The sequence below is a fragment of the Emydura macquarii genome, unplaced genomic scaffold, assembly GCF_026122565.2.
Source record: "Emydura macquarii macquarii isolate MOO-44397 ecotype Brisbane River unplaced genomic scaffold, CSIRO-AGI_Emac_v2 contig_509, whole genome shotgun sequence".
Classification (NCBI taxonomy): domain Eukaryota; kingdom Metazoa; phylum Chordata; order Testudines; family Chelidae; genus Emydura; species Emydura macquarii.
The window spans coordinates 1,175,774-1,196,690 of record NW_027130646.1 but is presented as its reverse complement, the minus strand read 5'-3'; the positions used below and the strand labels follow the sequence as shown (position 1 = coordinate 1,196,690).

The window sequence follows — 20,917 nt, the reverse complement described above, 5'->3', positions numbered from 1 at the left end:
GGAATCAACGTGACTTTTGCCAGGCACGTCAATGGAGCCGGGGCTTTACCCCCGGCCGTGATGCACCCGGGGCCGGTCTCAGGGGGCGGAAATCAGAGCCGCCGGGCTGATGTCACCGGAGCTCCCCTGGGGCGCACCACCCCAGGAGCTGGCCCTTTGCCGGAGCCCCACACGGCTCTCCAGAGCCCGGAGATCAGATCTCTGCACAGGAGGCTGCGGTCGGCCTCTCTCGCACCCTCCAGCCGGCGGGTCCAGAGGGGATGCGATGGGGTCCAGATAGCCCAGCCTGAGGCCTATGGGAGAGCAGGGGGCACCGGAGACATCACCCCGTTCTCCAGAGAGCCACGAGCCCAGATCCAAACACTCCTGACCCATGGGGCCAATCAGGCCTGAGGACGTCTCTCGCCTCCACGATTTTCTCAGCCCCAGCCTCAAGCCATCTGGGGAAGCGGCAGGGGCTCAAATCACCTGCACTTACGGCGTTGGCCCATAACTGGCGGTCGTGCTCCCGGGAACGGCCCAGCCAGCAATGCTGCTGACAGCCGGACTAATTAAAAAGCCCCCTCCAGGCCCGTCCTTTAAGCTGGGATTTTAATGATCTTCGATAACGGCACTGACAAGGCGATCTTGCACCTCTTCAGTGCCTGCTGCACACAGCTCCCAAAGCCCTTCATGAACGTCAGTGCTTCAAGCCTCACAACCTGCCCAGGACAGGAGGTCCGTCAGTGTTACTGTCCTCATCTGACAGTTGGGGAAACTGAGGCACGGAGCAGGGAAACCTCGATCTCTCCGGGAGCCGGGGACGGAGTGGGGAACAGAATCCAGGAGTCCTGAACCAGGCAAGCCTGACTCCCGGCCACATTTCAGTCACTCTCAGAAGGAGGGTTTTCCCATGGGAACCAATGCATGCGCTGTGGGACCATCTGCTCTGTAGACATCCAGGCTGGCTCAATAAACCCCCCCAGGGCCTTCTCTGAACCTCACACCTCTCAGGGGTGGAAATCAGGAGGAACTCCAAGGAAATCCAGATGTCAACGCCAGCAGAATCATGTCGGTAGGACACTGGATTACGGCCCTGTCTGTGCATGTGAAGAGATGCTGGGTGCACAGAGAGGAGATTGCTTCTGCTCCCACCCGCTCTGCCGTGCGCACTGGGTAGCCAGCTGCCACCCTCAGCGTCCCACACCCCAGATTCAGAGGCGTTCTGCATTCAGCATGACCTTTACCGCTGCAGCCAGGGTGTGCGAGAACACGGTCCCGTGTGTTAGAGCGTGTGCATGCTAGAGCGTGTACTCCGGTGTGTTACAGCACGTGTGTGTTACAGTGCGGGGACGTGGGCACGGGAGAGAGAGGCAGCGGGTATTTTCTTAGCTTCTGGAGTCAAATACCCTGTCCCCTTCTTTCAGATCCGTGCCTGCGCACCTCCGAGCTCACGTTACTGTCGCTAATTAATTAGCGCTTTGCTCTGAGCAACTGCTTGCAGGCTGACAACACTGACGAGCTGGGCCAAACCGGCACCCGAGACTGGCAAAGCGAGACGCCTTGCGCTTCGTTATTACAAGGAGAGGAACGGGTGCCAGGCGCTTTCAGTGGGAAGCAGCGAGGGCTACCTGATACGCTTCAGCTCCCACAAATCAGGCCTTCCCAGGGAGTTAATGGGCTGTTTGTTCTCCTAAATCAGTCATTAACGAACACAGCCACCTGCTTTCCAAGAGGCTCATTGCTGCTGGAAAGTGGCGTGAGTGAATTGGAGCATGAGCAGTTTGAAAGAGAAGACAAGCGAGAGCCACTGAACGAGCAAGGGTGGCTTCGATTGGTGCATCTTCCCAGGCAGGATCCTGGGTACAGTGGGGAAAGCACCTGAGCAAACGGCCCACGTGGAGTTTGGACTGAGAAGGAAGCAGAGCGGAAGATTCAATGGCCTCTACTAGGAACTTCCTGATTGTTGTTGATGTGTCAGCACCGGTGTAAAGCCCTTAGCCAGCATTTCTAGTGTGTCTCCACATGGCTTTTATGCCAGCTCAGATCAGTGAAACTGGTTCAACTTATTCAGCAGTGGGCAGGCCGCAGAGTGCAGTGGCTGCATTCCCACAGTGCCCGTGGCGTGAATGGAGCTGGACAGACAAGGGGCATGACACTGGCCCTGCCCCAGGGAGTTGAAATTGGACAGAGAGCCACGGAGCTGCATGTCTGGGGCGAGATCTGAACTCTGGGGGGACGGAGGACAGGATGGAGGGAACCGGGGGCTGAGGATGGACAGAGAGGGGAAGGGTGCAAGTGTGCTGTGCTCTGCCATGCCAACACAGGCCCACTGAATCGAACTGCCCGGCTCACGTGATGCGCGTATCTGCCTGTCACATACGTAGGTGACAAACACGCGGGAGCCTCCCACCGCTGGGAGCGCGGCGGCCTCACGCCTGTGCCGCACGCCTGGCAGCGACTCACAGCGTGTGTGAACGACGTCACATCTATGCAAGCCCGGGGCATAGCCGGGAACACACGTGTGCCGCCTGGGGGGCGAACGGCGGGGCTGGCGGGGGGTGGGGCGGCTCTCTCCCGCCGGGGCTGCGAGGGGACCGACGCGCGAGTGTGTGAATCCTTTTAATTCCTTTTTAATAAGCGCTGGAGAAAAGCTCTTGCTGCTAGCGTGCTGCTGTCGCTCCTCAATCCACTGAAACCCTTCTCTCTAGCTGGCGCTGCGTTCCCCAGGGGCGTCACGGCCTTTCCAGGGCCGGGCCCAGGTGGTATTTACCGACAGGCCGGCTCGGCTCTTCATTAACCTTGCATTTCATCTTGCTGCGCCCTTCGCACTGGCCTCTGGCTCTGCGGAGGTCACCTCAACACACCCTTGCTCGTGCGAGGCTCCCGGTCCCCGCCAGGCCCATTGCAACGGCCTAATTGGCACCCGGCTAATTGCCGGGTCACCGAAGGAGCAGCCGGCCGCGGCGTTCCCTCTGCCAGCCCCCAGCCCTCCGGCTCCCTGCGCTACGCTGGTGTGTGCAAACCGCACTTCGGAGAGCGCCGCACGGGGCAGAACCAGACAGAGTTCTACGGACCCCATGGCCCTCTGCTCCAAGAGCGCGGGCGTCCCCCTGCGATCTCCTGCTGCGGTTTAAGGCCTGGCGCAGCTCCGGGCCAGTGGAGACACATGCACAAGCCAGAACATGGCCCTGTGTCAGGATCGGGAGTGGAGTGGCCCGCAGTGACCAGGGGCTCTGGGGGCCAGGCTGACCAGCAGGGAGCTGATCCATCAGGTCAGGGCCCGGCTTCAACATTGCCCTGGGGGGTCCCTTTAATAGAAGAAAAACGACCGGCCCCCTCCTCAATTCCACCCCTTCACCTGCAGGGGGTGCCAGGGAGCATCCCAGGTAGCCAAGCATCAGCGCGCAACGCACCCTCTGTGCTCCGGCTTCCCCACTAGAGGGAGCCAGTGAGATTCCGTTCCCTCGTCCGCTCGGCCTCGGTTTCCCCCCAGCAGGGGCAGTGATGACCGACGCCCCCGGCAGCCCGGCGCTGGGCGGGAAGCCGGTGAACGAGGTGAGAACCCCAGGAGGGAAAAAAAACTCTCTCCCGCTGTGCCTGGCCAGACTCCGTGAGATTCACCCCCCGGATGGAGGCCGCATCCGTGGCAGGGGGACGGTCCTGGGCACCCACGTATCATAGAATCATAGAATCATAGAATATTAGAGTTGGAAGGGACCTCAGGAGAGCAGCGTGCAGGCACCATTAGATCCAAGCCCTTCCTGCCACTTAGAGCCACGGGCAGAGGCGGCCCCGTCAGTCACTCAGTCTCCTGCCCGAACCCCGCTCGGGGTGCTCCCTTCCAGTACCCTCACGCACCGCGGATGGATACCCTCCACCACCCCCGGCCCCCTGCAGGGCCTGCGCCTGGGGCCTTCGGCAGGAAAAACACGCCACTTTCCGCTGGAGGGAAAGCCCAACCCCATCCGCTAGGGAGCACGCGGCAGGGCCACGGTCGCCGGGCTGAGATACGCTCGTCTGCACCAAACCCGCCTACGGGCGCTGCGGGGGGCTAAGCAGCTGCTGCGTTCCACTGCGCTGGTGCCTGCCTCGCTTGGGGGGCGGGCGGGGGCAGTGGGAGCCGTCTGCGAAGGGCCGTGCAGTCCTTCAGCACAGACAACACCTCATCATACAAAGGGCTGGGCTGCCCTGTTTCTCCTACCTCCCCGCTGCCAGCTTTCTCCTCTTCCCACTAGCTCCTATTCACTTACCAGGATGACGGCTACCACGCCCCCCAAGTCCTTGTCCACCAGCGGGTTTATTAACACTGCAAAGCAAGACAGCAGAGTCAGCCCCAGGGAGAGCAGGCGCAAAACTAGAGCGATAATAGGGGAAGCAATACGGGGACACAGGCTGGTATTTGCAGACGAGGCGGTGTCTGGTGAAGTACCACAAATGTGTAGCTATCCATCCATCCATGTACTCCTTCCCTTCCATCCTTCCACCCATGCACCCCCATCCATCCATCCATCCATCCACCCCCCATACATCCACCCACCCATCCATCAATCCATCCATCCACCCAGGTATCTCCCCCTCCATCCATCAATCCATCCATCCACCCAGGTATCTCCCCCTCCATCCATCCATCCACCCAGGTATCTCCCCCTCCATCCATCCATCCACCCATCCATCCATCCATCCACCCATGTATCCATCCATCCCAGGAAGCCCATCCTCCAGCCATCGGTCTATGCCATGTGCCTCGTGGTCTGTCCATCCCACATACCCCACAATGGAGCTGCTGATCTACCTGCGCACTGCCCCTGTCACTGCGGTATCCACGCACCACTCCATCAGAAACGCAGCGGATGAGACACAAGAACCCCTGCTCACCCCCTGCCCCCAGCGCCAGCCCACTCGAGCCCCTTCCTACCTTGTTTATCGGGGGGCAAAGGGGCCGCCAGGCTGCCCATCTGTTTGCCCTGGAACTCGGACTGGGGCAGCCCACTGCATTCCATCCGCTTCTGCTTGAGGACGGCATCTCTGAAAGCACAGGAGCAGAAGGCACAGCTCTGAACCAGGAGGACAGGCGGCACTCCAAGGAGAGAGCTGCTGGAGAGTCAGGAACAGCCGTCAGGAAGGGGTGGCAGACAGCTGGCCCCAGCCTGGGAGACAGGCTGTCTGACTGTCACGATATCCTAGGAGGCCACCCAGGCAGCGGGGGACCTGGAAAATGCCAGAGTGCTCAGACTTCGCCGCCAACCTGCCATCAGCCCAGGTCTGCGCGGGGCACATAGGTGGCCACTCCGCTGAGCTCTATGACACTTGTGTATCCGGCCTGGATTTGGCTAACAAGTTTAATCTCACACCCGGTACTAGCACCAGGGCTAGGTGCGTCACCAGCGCCGAACCCTCGCCCTGCCATGGGCAGGAATTCACAGGCGGACCTGGGTTCGAATTTCAACAATGGGTCAGCCAAGACCCCGGAGCTGAGCTTCCTTATGACAATGAGGGACAGACACCTGGGGAAAAAACAGGGGGTCTGAATCCCAACCAATCAGCACTTGAATCAACCGATTGCAGCCAATATTGTGGTACAATAACAGTGCATAGAGCACAGCCTTTTCTGAGATCAGGCGCTCGATCTCACTGCGAAATGTCTGCATTGAGACTACACGAGGAATTATGGATGCTCACTGATATTGCGCTTTAAAGTCTGCGACCAAACAAAGGGAGAAACAGGTTTTCTCCTAGCGAGGCGGGCAGGCAGATCTATCTCAGCAGCAGGGATGTGACCCACTGAAGGAGCAAGACGCTGAATATTGTCTGCGAATGCAGGATGACAGGGGCTGTGCATTGCAGAGAGACATTTCGGAGGAGCTCGGGGGCTGCAGGTCACTGATTATTCTCTGCTAGGCACGGTTAAGGCTGGTAGAGTCACAGAATCTTAGAAGATTAACGTTGGAAGGGACCTCAGCAGGTGTCTAGTCCAACCCCCTGCTCAACGCAGGACCAACCCCGACTAAGTCATCCCAGCCAGGGCTTTGTCAACCTGGGCCTTGAAAACCTTTAAGGATGGAGATTCCACCACCTCCCTAGGTAACCCATTCCAGTGCTTCACTACCCGCCTAGTGCAAAACGTTTTCCTAATATCCAACCTAGACCTCCCCCACTGCAACTTGAGACCATTGCTCCTTGTTCTGTCATCTGCCACCACTGAGAACAGCCTAGCTCCATCCTCCCTGGAACCCCCTTTCAGGTAGTTGAAGGCTGCTATCAAATCCCCCTCACTCTTCTCTTCTGCAGACTAAACAAGCCTAGTTCCCTCAGCCTCTCCTCATAAATCATGTGCTCCAGCCCCCTATTCATTTTTGTTGCCCTCCACTGGACTGTTTCCAATTTGTCCACATCCTTTCTGTAGTGGCGGCCCAAAACTGGACATAGTACTCCAAATGAAGCCTCACCAATGCTGAATAGAGGGGAATAATCACTTCCCTCGATCTGCTGGCAATGCTCCTACTAATGCAGCCCAATATGCCATTAGCCTTCTTGGCAACCAGGGCACACTGCTGACTCATATCCAGCTTCTTATCCACTGTAACCCCTAGGTCCTTTTCTGCAGAACTGTTGCCTAGCTCGTCGGTCCCCAGTCTGTAGCTGTGCATGGGATTCTTCCGTCCTAAGTGCTGGACTCTGCACTTGTCCTTGTTGAACCTCATCAGATTTCTTTTGGCCCAATCCTCCAATTTGTCTAGGTCACTCTGTATCCTATCCCTACCTTCCAGCGTATCTAGCACTCCCCCCAGCTTAGTGTCATCTGCAAACTTGCTGAGGGTGCAATGCACCCCATCCTCCAGATCATTAATGAAGATGTTGAACAAAACCGGTCCCAGGACTGACCCCTGGGGCACTCCGCTCGTGACCGGCTGCCAACTAGACATTGAGCCGCTGATCACTATCCGTTGAGCCCAATGATCTAGCCAGTTCTCTATCCAACTTATAGTCCATTCTTCCAACCCATACTTCTGTAACTTGCTGATAAGAATACTGTGGGAGACAGTATCAAAAGCTTTGCTAAAGTCAAGGTATATCACATCCACCGCTTTCCCCACATCCACAGAGCCAGTCACCTCTTCACAGAAGGCCATGAGGTTGGTCAGACATGAGTCTTGTCACCATGTGGAGTGGCTCACAATGGTGAGTACAAACCTCCGGGCAGACGGTCAGAACAAAAGGCAGACACCCCGAACGGGTGGGATGTGCTCTGATATGATGTCACGAAGCCAGTGACAAATGTGAACTCCTGGGTCACCAGACCAGTCTTACCATGGAGTCACAGGCAGTCCCCTTAGTCTATCTTGCGACCCAGACAAACTGGAGTTTGTGACAACGGCCACTTAAAGCTAACATCACACCGCATCAGGTTTCTGCCAGCCCCACGAGACCAGCCAGTCAGCCCAGATCAATTGGTAACTCCAGATCTTACACCGAAGACAACGCGGGCAGCTAAATCTGCAGTAAACTAACTATAGGTTCATTAGCTAAGAAAAAAGAAAGAGAGTTCTTGAGAGGTTAACTATAAGTACAGGTGAGTCACAGTTTGTAACTCCAAAGCCATGCAATAAACGGCCAGTTTCCCCAAAGTCTTTCAGGGCACCCAGCTTGTCTCTGGCGATCTCTGCTTTGCAGCCGGCACACTTCCCTGTAGGCGTCCAAACAGTTCAGAGATGAAGGAATCCATTCTTATCTCTTCTTCAGACACAAGTCAAGCTGACCAGGTCTCTGCCCACATGGGCTTTTCCTTTGATGACCAGGACTGAGGAAGGCACTTAATCTTTTGACCTCCGACCACCCCGCACAATGGCCCCTTGCCGTGAAATTAGCACTTTCTGTTAAAGTCCTTAAGTCCTTCGTTAGCATTTCCCCAGCTTCCTTTGCTAGGTTCTTTAGTTACCGGGGTGGACAGGAGGGAAATGTTTGCTTTTACGTTGTAACAGGCACAGGTAAGTGAAAACAAGGCAAATCACATCCTGATAGTTTTCATGAAGTTCAAACACCTTATAAATCTAACTAATGCAAAGCATTGGCCTGAATATGCTCTGCCATGACCTGGTCTGGTCTGGAGGAATCTGCAGGCTGACACACAGTCTAATCGCCAGCAAAGCTCGCTCTTGTCGAAGCAGAGAGGTAACCCGGAGGCTCGCAGCTCTGGGTATCCCCAGCAGCGTGTGGCAACCCCCAAACTCCGGGCCATTGGAGAGCCCGGGCTCAGCTCTCGGCGGGGTCACACAACACCTGCACATCCACCCAAGGTAGGATCGCTCCCACTGGCCCAGGGGGAACATGTGTCTCCCTCGGGAGAATAGAGGGACCGTGCCCTGATCTTCTGCCTCTGCACAGCTTCATTCTGCCCCTGGCTGTCTCCCTGGGCCATGCTAAACTTCTTATCTGCAGGGGACGGCACAGGTTTTATTCCAGCCCCCCGGCCTGGTTCTGTCCCTGCCATGCCAGGGATGGACAGACGGACATCAGAACGGGAACGGCGTGGCTGACAGCCATCTTCAGTCAACTGCGTCTCACACGCCTTCGCCGCTGGGCCGCAGTGACACACGGCCCTGCTCACAAGAGGATTTGTGCTGCCTTTCAGCGATCGAAGGCAAAGCAGCGGACGGGGATCCTCCCCCATCAGCTGGGTACCAGGGTGCTTTGCTGCCCGACATGTCCCAGGGGGACCCAGCCGTGCCAAAGCCAGAACAGATTCCACGGGCACGAGCTCATTCGTACGGCTCTGGAGCTGCTCCTTTGATCTCAGGGCCCCCGCCCAGCTGCCAGGCGGTGACACAGCCACAGCCGGCTCACACTCAGCCAGGCTGCGAAGCTCAGAGCTTACATCTCGCACACTGGTGACATTTGCAAATGCCTGCTTCTAATGCGGCGTGTGCAACCACAGAGATGACCCGAGAGGGAGCGGAAATGTCAGGGCTGGGATGGATTCTTGCCAGTCACCGGGGAGCGGGCGCCTGGCAGACATAGGGCACCAGGAAGGGGACTGAGTCCGGGGTACTAGAGGCAAATCCGAAGGCCAGACTTGTGGGGAGAAGATGCAGTCCATATGTGAACTTACCTAACCTGTTCCCATTCCAGGGACCAGACTTGTGCAGTGTGTGGGTCCTGCATATTACGCACAATCACACATGCACACACCTTCTATACCAACACAAAGACATGCCTGCACCCTCGCACGCTACACAATCCCATAGACAGGCCCACATGGTCCCGTATTTTTTCCAGACCCTCCTTTGGAAGGATTTTAAAAGAAGCCACTAAAGATACGAGCACCGCTCCCACGTTCTCCCCGTCTGGTTCTTCAAACTATTGCTCGGTGCAGTTCACAAGATTCCCCAAAGTCACCCTTTTCCTAGAACAATGCAAGATCAGGGTTTGAGCCCCAAACTTTTTTTGCAAAAAATTCTAGAAAAAATATCCTTAAAAAACAACCCCCCCAGCCCCCAAACTTTTAAAACACGTTTTCAGGTTTTGAAAAACAAACATTTCACTTTGGTTTGGTTTTTCAGTTTCCAGTTGTTAAATGGGGGGAAAAATGGAAAATTTATACAAACCTAAAAAATGCTGGAAAAATGTTCATTCAGGTCTGCCGATGGGTGGCCGACCCTTTAAGGAAAGGGGTGTATGGGGAGATTTTGAACAGACCAGCAAAAGGGCCAAGGACCACGTGATCGCGTATCACACTTGTTGCTAACAGCAGCCAGAATTGATAGGCCTTTCTGCAGGCCTGTGCAACCTTGGCGTGACTAAGCCAGGCGGGGAGGGGAACCCCTTTATCAACCTTTGCCTGACCCTGCACTCCCTCCCTGATGCTCTGGTGGACGTGCTGGGATCTGTGTGTCAGGAAAAGACCAATCAGCTTATTTATACATGCCCTCTGGGAGATGTTTGTCTGAGACTCAAGATATGCAAATTCTGTCAGAACATACCTCGCTAATTACAGTGCTCTGGTAACCTCAGGTCTAGCTGTGGACGTTTTTTTCTTGTTACTTGGTGTGTTATTGTCTACTAACAAGGATACATGCGGGGTGGGGAGATCTCTGGACTCAGTGAGTGAGTGTGTTTTTTGGATCCTCCAACGGCAGCTGGAAGATCAGGCCAATCGGAAAGCCATCGCTGTTCCCACTTGAAAGCCGCCCCAGATGTCGGTAATTATGAAGGGTTGGGGTGTTTTACTAACCTGTTGTGGATGTGTGTAAGTGCTTGAGCTCTGTAGTAAGAGCACTGTTGTGTTGTACTGTTTCTACCTGGTCATCTGTTGGCCGTGTCTCCATTCAGCTATTTCCTGACACCACCTCGCACAACGTAAAGTTACCACGAGTTTTGGTTGGCAGAATCCCGGGTAACGGGGGCTTAGAGACACAGAGACAGAGAGGAGGAGATCTACCTACTCCACCCTCCAGCCCCTTCCTTCTCCCTTGAGACACAGATCTGCAGGGAGCAGCCAGGCAATTGCAGAAAACCCAAAGGGGAAAGGCCCTGGCTAATCTGCCTGGTTGACGCTGGACTGGCTTGGTTCTTGAGAAATAAACCCAACGCTGAAGAAAGGGACCAAACTTCCTCCGCTGTTGGGAGCTTTCTTCCCGGCCCCATTTCGATGAAAAAGCTCCCACCAGCAAAAGGCAGCATGGCCTTTTGCCCTCCGTCCTTGCTGGGACGCAATGCAAAGTCTTTTACCAATTCCAACCCGCCGTGGGTGAGCAAGAGCCACTCCCAACCCATGGCTGGCTGGAGACCCATGTGACACGCGTGACCTCCTTGATCGAGGCAGATTCGCCAGTCTAACCGCCAAGCCATCATTACAATGTGCCCGCTTTCCCGTGTACCGAACCTTCCTGGAGCGCAACCGGCCCAGGCAAACAGCACTTGGGAATGGGAAATACATGGATACACTCAGTAAAGTGACACAGCGCTATCAAAATCTCTCGTCCAATTACCCCCATCGCTGCCGCCCCGTACTTCAGCTCCCGCAGGTAGAAAGCAGCGTACAGAGACGTAGCCCCGGGGGAAGTCGGATTGGTGGAGTGGCCTGGCTTTTGACCAGGGGCTGTTTCATGCCGGGTGGGTTCAGGACTCGGGGTTGTAGAAAATTTTCTGCTGAAACTTTCTTTTGGGGACAAATGGTTTTTTCCATGAGACAAAGTTTCAATTTTCCCATCACAAGCAATATGTTCCACTGAAAAGTCTGATGAAGACAGACATTTCCCCTCCTCTTTTATCTAAATGTTCCGGGGAAAAGACCCCCCCCCCCCCCCCCCCCCCCAATTTCCCACACAGCTCTGCTCAGGATCTCGGTTTCCTGGCCTTCAGAGAGATGGCACCTCTACCACCACGGCACCCCCTGGCACCCAGCGGGAGGGAGGCGCGTCACCTGCTGAGACCCCAGCACCAGCAGCAGCAAACGGGGTCTCTTTGGCGGGGTCCCCCCCAAATAACAAGGTACAGAGGGCCGGGGTATCCATCCCGCCCAAAGCCCTCCACGATCACAAGCTTGCAGACAGCTGGGGATTAAAGAGCTCAGCCCCAAGGGGACAAGTATTGGCGGCATTAGTAAACCAGAGGCCAAGATCCCACCCCACTGGAGACGTTTAACAAGGCAAGACCCTGCTGCCCGTGGCCATCTGGGACAGGTACAAGGCACTCTAGCACTGCCTAGTCCCTGCTCTGCTGTACAACCGCCCCACGCATGGTGCAAGAGCCTTCTCCTAGGTCACTCGGACCCTCGGGTAAATTCCCTTCTCCCCTCTGCGACTGGCCGTACTAGGGAACGTGTCATTCACTGGGTCAAGAAGGGCCCAATGGGTGATTCGTCCCAGGCTTCCCCTCGCCCTGAATACAGAGGTACGTCACCAGCGTGCTGGGCATCCCGGCATTGTCACAACAGGCATTACAGAGCAGCCCCGGACAGCACGGGGTGCAAAAGTTATAGTAAAGCAGTAAAGTCATGCGGGGCATCAACAGAGCCGTGCGTGGGGAGCCTAGGGCTGGGCTAGCAGGGGGGCTGCGGGTCGGGAGGGAGGGGCACCGGCAGAATGTGTGTGAGAAGAGGCTTGGACAGTCTCTGCCCACATGACGTGTGACGAAGGCCGGCTGGGAGTTTGCAGGGAAACAGGATCCGCGAGCCCTGGGGACCAGCAAGGCCAGTCCTGCAAGGGAAGTCTTCACCGCCAGGAAAGATGGGAGCTGAGCGGATTCCCTTGGCAGCAGGCAGTGACGTGAAGGACAGCAGGGGACCCTGGAGCTGTGGAACGGGACAGGCGAACCTTGGTGTGTTTGTGTTTCCATGACCCACAGGGCTCCCCACAGCCTCAAATATCCCTTCCTAATCGGATGTGCTCAGCGCACCCACCGCCCGCTGGCAGATCAGAGGGACCGCGGCTCTGGTGCACAGACGCAGCTTCATGAGGGGCACAGGCAGAGCTGGGTGGGGAGCCCAGAGGTGGGATGCGGGGCTGTGGGTCAGGAGTGAGAGATACAGGGACAGCCGCATGTAAGAACACAAGACCGGCCAGACTGACTCAGACCAAGGTCCATCAAGCCCAGTGTCCTGCCTTCTGACAGTGCCCAATGCCGGGTGCTTCAGAGGGACTGAGCAGAACAGGTCATCAAGTGATCCCTGCGTTGCCCATTCCCAGCTTCTGGCAAGCAGAGGCTTGGGACACTTCAGAGCATGGTTTTGCATCCCTGCCTATCCTGGCTAATAGCCATTGATGGACCTATCCTCCATCAACTTAGCTAGTTCCTTTTTAAACCCTGTTCACAACATCCTCTGGCAAGGAGTTCCACAGGTCAACTGTGCGTTGTGTGAAGAAATGCCTCCTTTTGTTTGTTTTAAACCTGCTGCCTATTCATTTCATTTGGTGACCCCTGATTCTAGCGTTATGCGAAGGAGTAAATAACTCTTCCTTTTTTATTTTCTCCAACCAGTCAGGATTTTACAGACCTCTAGCCGAACCCCACTTAGTCGTCTCTTTTCCAAGCTGAAAAGGCCCAGTCTTATTAAGCTCTCCTCACGTGGAAGCTGTTCCACCCCCTAATCATTTTTGTTGCCCTTCTCTGTACCTTTTCCAGTTCCAATATATCTTTTTGGAGATGGGGCGACCAGATCTGCATGCAGTGTTCAAGATGTGGGGGTACCATGGATTTATAAAGAGGCAATAGGATATTTTCTGTCTTATTATCCATCCCTTTCCTAATGATTCCCAACATTCAGTTAGCTTTTGTGACTGCCGCTGCACACGGACTGGATGTTTTCAGAGAACCATCCACACTGACTCCAAGATCTCTTTCTGGAGCAGTAACAGCTCATTTAGACCCCATCATTTTATATTGTGGCACGGGTGGCTTGTTCAGCCCTTTCGTGGGTACTGTACCCTCTTCGGCTACGACTATGATACACCTGGGTGGGAGCGGGGGGGGGGGGGGGCCCAGTCCCACCCTTTGCCCCGGGCCCCGACCCAGGGACCCTGTGTGGAGTAGTCTCCAAACTGCCCAGTCCATGACTTACTCCCTTCCCTGGGCCGCCTGTCCTTGGCCCCTCTGCCTGCAGTCCGCTTCCTGGAACTGGATGGGGAGAGGTTCTCCCTCAGGCCTGTGCCTTGGGTCCCTGGCCATGGCCGGACGGGTACACCCTTTTGTCTCTGGTACCTTTGGGGTTGTAATACGTGGCAGTGGTTGCTCCAAGTCCTATAGCAGCTCTCCTCCCCTCGACTCTCTGCTTCTCCTCCTAACTCCCTTCCAGCTGCCCCCATCTGTCTGACAGGGAGGCTTTTAACTGCTGGGGCAAACTCCTTGATTGGCCTCAGCTGGCCTAATTGCCCTGGAGTAGCCCCAGCTGGATCACCCAGGGAACAGGGATTTGTTAATCCTGGGGCTAATATAGACCCCTCCACTACTCTCCTGTAGCCATCCGGTCTGGCCCTGTCACAATGTGTAGGGTTGGGATTACATTTTCCAATGTGCAGAACTTTGCATTTATCAACACTGACTTTCATCTGCCAGTCTGTTGCCCAGTCCCCCCGTTTCGTGAGCTCCCCTTTGTAACTCTTCACAGTCCGCTTTGGCCTGGACTCTCTCGAGCACATGACACGAATGAGAGACAGTGCGTCACTGAAGGGTTTTGTCTCCCCTTTCCCCCAACAGCCCATGTCCTCGCCATTTATGCCCTCCAAGTGCGACATAAGCCTGAGCTCCTGATGGCTTGCGGGCTCTGAAGGCCCATGGCGTTTTCCACAAGCCCGGGGAGCTCTGGCCCCAGTGCCCTGGAGAAAGCCCAGCTGGAATTACTATCCCCGGCCTGCTTACATTAGCTCCCACAACACTAGCTACCACAGGGACAGGCCCCTTGGAAAAACCCCCGAGAGTCTCCTTGACGTTTCAGAAGAATACGGTGGCGTGAAATACACAGACGTACGCAGGCTCCGAATGAGCTCTCCCCTGCCGAGCTGGTACCAGGCTTCAGGACCGGACTGTGTTTGCATGAGCACACCCGCCCTGCCTAGGTGCTCGGCCTGGTGGGACTGCTCGGCCCGAACGACCCCTTTGGCTGGGGTTGGGTCACGAGTCACGTTAGTGTTAATTGCAGGGACAATGAAATGTTGTTGGATGAGCGAGGGGCAGCAGAGCTGGGCTCGGCCCGTCCTGATTGCAGGGTCTCTCTCACCTGACCTGATCTCGGGAAGCGGGATGCTCGGAGGCAGATCCCCGTGAGAGGTAGACAGGGTGGGGATGGGTGTCCCTGCCGGGAGATGGGGCAAAGCCCCAGCCGTGGTTCGACCTGCCCTGCCCACTGTTCAAAGGCAGAGTTCATTAAGGCTCCCGTAGGAGTTTTGTTAGGTGAGCCGAGATCACTTGTTGTGGGACAGCCGGCCTGCCCAGCGTGCTTTCGTTATCCTGCCTCAAGGCGTCGGAGCGCATGAAGCTGGCAATACCACCCCGCCCCCTCTCGGCGGGTCGCCGATCTCCCGAGCCCTGCCCGTGCCGGCTGAGGTCGTGCGGCAGGCCCCTTTCTCAGGGCTCTCCAGCTAGACTCCGTGCGGATCAGTCCCGCAGGCCCATCCGCCTGGGCATTATTTACTTTCCAAAAACCCGCTGCCTATTCGGCACTTACCGGCCGGCCTTGGTCTCCGACCTGGGGGTGTCCCCTCCCAGACTCTTGCCAGGGGCTGTCTCTGCTGTCCCCCCTCTTTCTCTGTCCATCCTGTCAGTGGCTGCCATGCTCCCTGAAACCCCCAGCCTCTGGCAACACGGGCGCTGCCGGCCGGGCCTCCACAGCCCTGGCTCTCTCTGTGCAGGTTAGTGATGGGCACATGCCAACCGCTGCGCCCCTTGGGCATCCCTCTGGAGCTCCCAGCCCCGGATCCACTGACTACTCACCGAGCTGTCAGATTCGCTGCACCCCCCAAGCCCAATTCACCGAAATCCGTCCACCCAACTCATCTGCAGCGCCGAGGCCCTGGATTGCTAGGTGCACGGGACGCCCTGCCTGAAGTTTGTAGCTGCAACCGATCCAATAAACTCCCCCTCCCCGGCTCCGACAAGCGCTGGGATTTGCAAAGGAGATTAAAGCCAAGTTGCCTCTTCAGACGCTGCGTGATGCGGCTTTGTGTTTAATTTGGAAGAACCCCGAGGGTAACTGTGGTGGGGAGAGACGCAAATCGCTCAGACACTCGGGTGGGATTCGTTGCTTTTCATGTCAAGTTTCAATTTGTCTCTGGTTCCGTCTGATCTGTTTAGTTTATGCAATTAACGGCGGCTCATTGAGGATAGAAACGAGATGAAAGAGCCCCAGATGGAGCCAACTGGCAAATGAAATAGAAACAGTCTCTGATATTTACCCAAATTATCATTATTTCCTTTGTCTTTCCTTTTATACCTACCGGCACGTTCTGCAGTCCCATACATGCAGCCCGTGTGAATATTAACAAGTCACATTCACGCCTGGAGATGTCACAATGAGCCTTCAGATGCAGAGTCCTTTTTTCCCTCCCTCTGAAGTTGAGAGAACAAATTAAATCTGGTTTTTTAATTTGCTCTCATTATTTGGGCTTTGGGCTTTTCTTTGATAGAATCCACTTATTATCCCTGCTTGAGGGAAAAGAAACGAAGAGACGTCTTTGCCAGGGAGAGAGGTGACATGGTTTCCACGGGGATAGTTTAATACCATTGGAAGGACTATGGTAATACTAGGAATTATTTTTGTTAAATTAGCCTAGAGGCCCCTCTTGAGAGCGGGGGCCCATTACGCTAGGCGCTGCGCATACACCCAGAATCATCGAAATGCGGGGCTGGAAGGGACCTCAAGAAGTCATCAAGTCCAACCCCCTGCACTGAAGAAGGGCCAAATAAACCCAGACCATCCCTGACAGGTCTTTGTCCCGTCTGTTCTCAAAACCTCTCAGCGACGGGGGTTCCACGATTCTCTTGGAAGCCTGGCCCAGAGCTCGACTACCCTGAGATAGAAAGCGTTTCCTACCATGTCGCCTCCATCTCCCTGGCTGCAGATTAAGCCCATCCCTTCTTGTCCTACCTTCGGTGGATCTGGAGACCAATTGATCCCCGTCCCCTTTAGCAGAGCCCGTCACGTATTTGAAGGCTGTTCTCAGGTCCCCCCTCAGCCTTCTTTGATCAAGACTAAACATGGCCCGTTTTTTGACCTTTCCTCTCAGGTCAGGTTTTCTAAAGCCTTTGATCATTTTTGTGGCTCTCCTCTGGACTTTGTCCAATTTGTCCCCATCTTTCCCAGTTCTCCCGCTGAGGCCTCAGTGCCGAGTAAAGTGGGACAATTGCTGTTATGAAGTGGAGACGTTCTCGGGGTTTTCTCTGAGGGCTGGGTGCGTGCCTCAGTTTCCCCTACGTGTTACTCATGATTTCGGTGATGGGACCCGGGTGCGTGATCATTTCAGAGACCACTAGAGCGTGGATGGAGACCTAGCCAGGAACCCCTGCCCTGAACCAACCAGTCGCAACAGATTGTGACCAAGAGGAGTGGCCACCTTGCCCGGGAAGGAGACATTGGACTGGGAGTGGGGAGGGGCTAGGGGATGGGTCTGGTGGTGCCTGGGGGAAAGAGGCCAGCCCCCGTGTGGGGGCCTGGCCGGGAGGGAGCCTCGAGAATGGGGCTCTCCAGGTGGTTGCTGCCGTAACTCCTAGTTAAACTGCGAGCAGAGTATTTCTACGCTGTGAACCTGAGAACTAATAAACCTTCTGACTTTCCCGCTGGCTGTGAATCGCTTCTGACTGCAAGGCGGGGTGCCTGGCCCTGGGACCCATCCAAGGGGAGTGTGACATTCGCCCCCTGCAATCCAGACCGGTGTGTAGCAGTGTCACCCCAATTCTTCACTCCTGGGCCCTGACTTACCCTGCTTTGCTGTGTGAACCACCCACTTCTGGGTCGGCCCACGGCCAGCCTCCTGCGTGTAATCGGTCCCTGGCCTAGTCAAGGAGCGCTCCGGCCGGCCGCTCATGGGATAGACACCCAGCAGACACCCCCAGGCCCAGAAGCAACCCCGAGAACTGCCGCCTGCTCACTTACACGTGTCGGTCAATTTACCAAAGGAATCGATATGCACCAGCTCTGTCACTCTAAGCGAGGTCTCTGCACACACTCAATCCACACACACTGCTTCAGATCAAACAAACAAAGAAGTTTATTGACAACAGCAAGATCTGAAGTGAATCGAAGTCAGATTATTAACAAATCCCGGAGTTAGTCACAATTAACTAAAAGATAACTCGCATCTTAACCTCAGATTCACAGGTCAGTCTGTATGCAGCTTACCACACAGGCTGGCTGCGACGCCTCTTGCAACCAGGCCCCTGGGGCCAGGGGATCGGCCCTGGGCATGAACCAAGGTGCTCACAGGTGCCCAGGCCAGTCCATTGTTCCTGTACGCAGGCCTCTGTGGGGCGCAGAAAAACAGCCTTGTGTTCGTCTGCATCTATCCCAGCCGTGTGAGACACCCATTTGGGGATCTGACCCAGCAGAGTTTCACGGCTGTCCCGACGCATGCCGTTGCAGGGAACATGCTACCACAACAATAATGCTCCGCGTGCCATGAGCCTTCCAAAAACACCTCACCTGGCACCCTCTGCATCAGGCCATCCTCAGCCACACTGCCAGGGTGCACATGAATGAGACACGGATCACACCATAAGGGCGTACGGCGTGTCACAGGGAGCACGGGCGCTGAAAATTGTGGGGCCAGGGTCAGGAGGTGCCTGCACGGGTGTGTGGAGACCCAAGGGGCAGACGCTGAAGCGCTAGAGTCCGGACCGGCTGGGCCTGAGCGGTTCAAGGGCACGATCCCTGTGGGACTCCATCACCGTTACCTTCCTTCCGCGCCTTGCACACGACAATCCTGCGAATACGCCTGAGATGCTGGCAGGTCGGGTGCCAGCGCGTGCCCCTGTCCAGACCGGGCCGTGCTTTACCCTTCGTTTCTCCGTGCTCCGCAAGGAAGCTCCTAGGCTGCGCTCCAGCTGACTGGGTGCGCCGACAACGCTGCGCCGCGTCAGCTCAACGCGAAGGCTCGGCGCGGTAAACCGACCCCTGCAGGGCGCCCGGGTTCTTCGCCAGGAGTCTGCCTCGTCTGGACTCGGTGAATGGAGCGGACGGTGTGAAGCGGGGTGCTGAAAGCCCGGAGGAAGAACGAGGCCCCCCGGGGGCCTGGCAGACAGAGACTGTTCCCAAAGCGGGGGCCGGGGCCCCGATCCTGTGGATCCGTGCCAGGCGGTTACCTGCCTGAAGGCCACAACGTAGGCGCCTCTGACATTTCCAAAGCTGCCGCTCGGCTGCCACCCGACTCAACCCCAGAGATGCCGACGTCCCCCAGCCGGCCGAGCCACGATGCCGCTCCACAGGTAGCGCCCCGCCCCCGAGCGGAGTGCCTCAAATGGGGCGGGGAACACCTGTTTCCCCCCGTGGGCCCAGAGGTCTAACACCTGATACCTGTCCCAGCAGGAGGGCCGCACCTGCACAAAGACAGCAGGTGTGGGGGCAGGGGGGATGGGGGGGGGGAACACAGGGGGAGCGTGGCGGAGGCATGGAGCATGACTGGGAGACAGGGAGGGAGAGAGAGAGTTGTGGTTGTAGGGCATGGCCGGTTGGGATGGCTGATCTGGTTCCAGTGCTTCACCCCACGAGAGGATTTGTGGAGGAGGATCTGAGTGGAGGGGGGGTGCCTGTTTCTGGCCCATCAGCCAGGTGCACCAGGTCAGCCACTTAGGTGCCTCTAAGCCCTATGTCCAGATGGGAAACTGAGGCACAGATTGATCAAGGGACTCGCCCAAGGTCGCCCAGGGAGGCCGTGGCAGGCCAGAGTCCCACAGGTCTTTAGGCACCTGAAGCTGCAGAGGTGCCGAGTGGACAGATAAAAGGGCCCACGCAGGCTGGGCGCCGAACCCGCTGATTTCAGCACCACTAAGCCGCTGCAGTTTGTGAAAATCCAACCTGGCGCCCATCTGCAGCTTCGGTGCCTGAAGCCCTTGGGCAATCCGGCCCGGGATACGGAGCTCCCAAGTCCAGTCGAGGGCCTTGCCCGCGAGCCCAGCCTTCCGCCCCAATTGGAGTTCAGACGGCGACTTGACTTTAGCGATCCACTTCCCGCTTTGAACGGCCTCCGCAGACCCTCGCCCTTCCTCAGTCAGCCTCAGGCTCCCCGTCTAAGCCCTAGCAGGCTGTGAAATGCGACACTGTCCCGCGTCAGGGCAAAGCTCTCCTCTCTGGTCTGCATTACAGGGCCGGGGGTCACCGGTCCCAGGATTTCTCAGGGCGGGTTCGTGCTGCTCCCCTGACACTAATCTGCTTGAAGCCGGCTCACCCTGCGCCAGGAAGGGCTCGTTTTCACTGCAGAGCTGCTACTCCTCCAGCGCCGGCTAAGAAGCAGGGGATGTGCCCCCCCCGTGGTCTCAGCACCACGCCCGAGTGAGCGCAGCGGCAACGTGGACACAGCTGCTCCGGCGTTATCCGCTCCCACTCCAGCTGGGCGGGGAGGAGGTGAGAGTCCCTCCAGGGTGGAGAACGTGATCGATGCGCCAGGGGCGACGGACCCGGCGTGGCGCCGGGACAACGTGCCGTCACTAACCTAGTGTTCGCAGCCGTTTCACTTCGCACGGTTAAACCGTGAGCCAAGCCCTTTTCCGAGCCAGCCTGGCCTTCTGCTAGCACGGCCGCCGGCGAGGGGCTCCGGGGACCTGGTTCCGCGAGGCGGCCCGTGGGCCAGGTGTTCCCATAGCATCATCCTGCCGCTGGCGGAGGGGAGCTGGATTGAAGGGGGCTCGGCGCGGCCTCTCTCGTGGACGGGACGTGCTGAGGGCAGAGCAGAGTGAAAGCTGCCGGGCCGCGGGGAGGACGCCGCTGTGCAGGGCAGCTTTCCCGCAGCCCCAGGAAGCTGAGACGAGAAGCTGGAAGAGAGGACCTGCCAGGCAGGGGGCGCAGATGCCTCTGGCAAGAATGGCGGGGGTTTGCGTGCAATCCACCCTGGGGGTCCGTAGGTGAACAGGCTGCCTGCCACGCTGGGCCGACCACCACCTACCAGACTCAGCCCTGGTCTCCGCTTACACGTTTTGCAGGCGTAGGCGTGGGAGAAACCAGTGGTGTATGGAGAGTCTCCAGCGCCCGGGGGCCCAGCCTACATTTGCACCCCCGCCAGGCTTCACAGCCCCCCACTCCTCTGTACCTCCAGGGTTGGAGGGGAGCGTGAGGCTTGGGGAGGGCGCAAATGCAGGCTTGGCTCCACCGCCCCGCCTCTCCCTGCACTTACCCACCACGAGGCGCCCCCCTCCTGCTGCAGCCCCGCACTGGCTTGGACAGGGGCAGCCTCACCCCCCCGGCCTGGGAAGAGGGGCTGGGCTCCCCTCCATGACACGCAAGGGGGGGAGGCGCTGA

The 20,917-nt window shown here is 57.1% G+C and overlaps 1 protein-coding gene across 1 annotated transcript in view; it reads right to left on the bottom strand.

The window, feature by feature from the left end:
• The window catches only part of PDE2A (phosphodiesterase 2A), a 207,778-nt gene that overhangs the window by 47,429 nt on the left and 139,432 nt on the right, over positions 1–20,917 (bottom strand). The window contains exons 4-5 of the mRNA XM_067539088.1: positions 4,898–5,007; positions 4,233–4,288 (exon numbers count right to left, since the gene is read on the bottom strand). Of these exons, the coding sequence (XP_067395189.1) occupies positions 4,233–4,288; positions 4,898–5,007 (166 nt within the window). The remainder of the gene's footprint in view (positions 1–4,232; positions 4,289–4,897; positions 5,008–20,917) is intronic.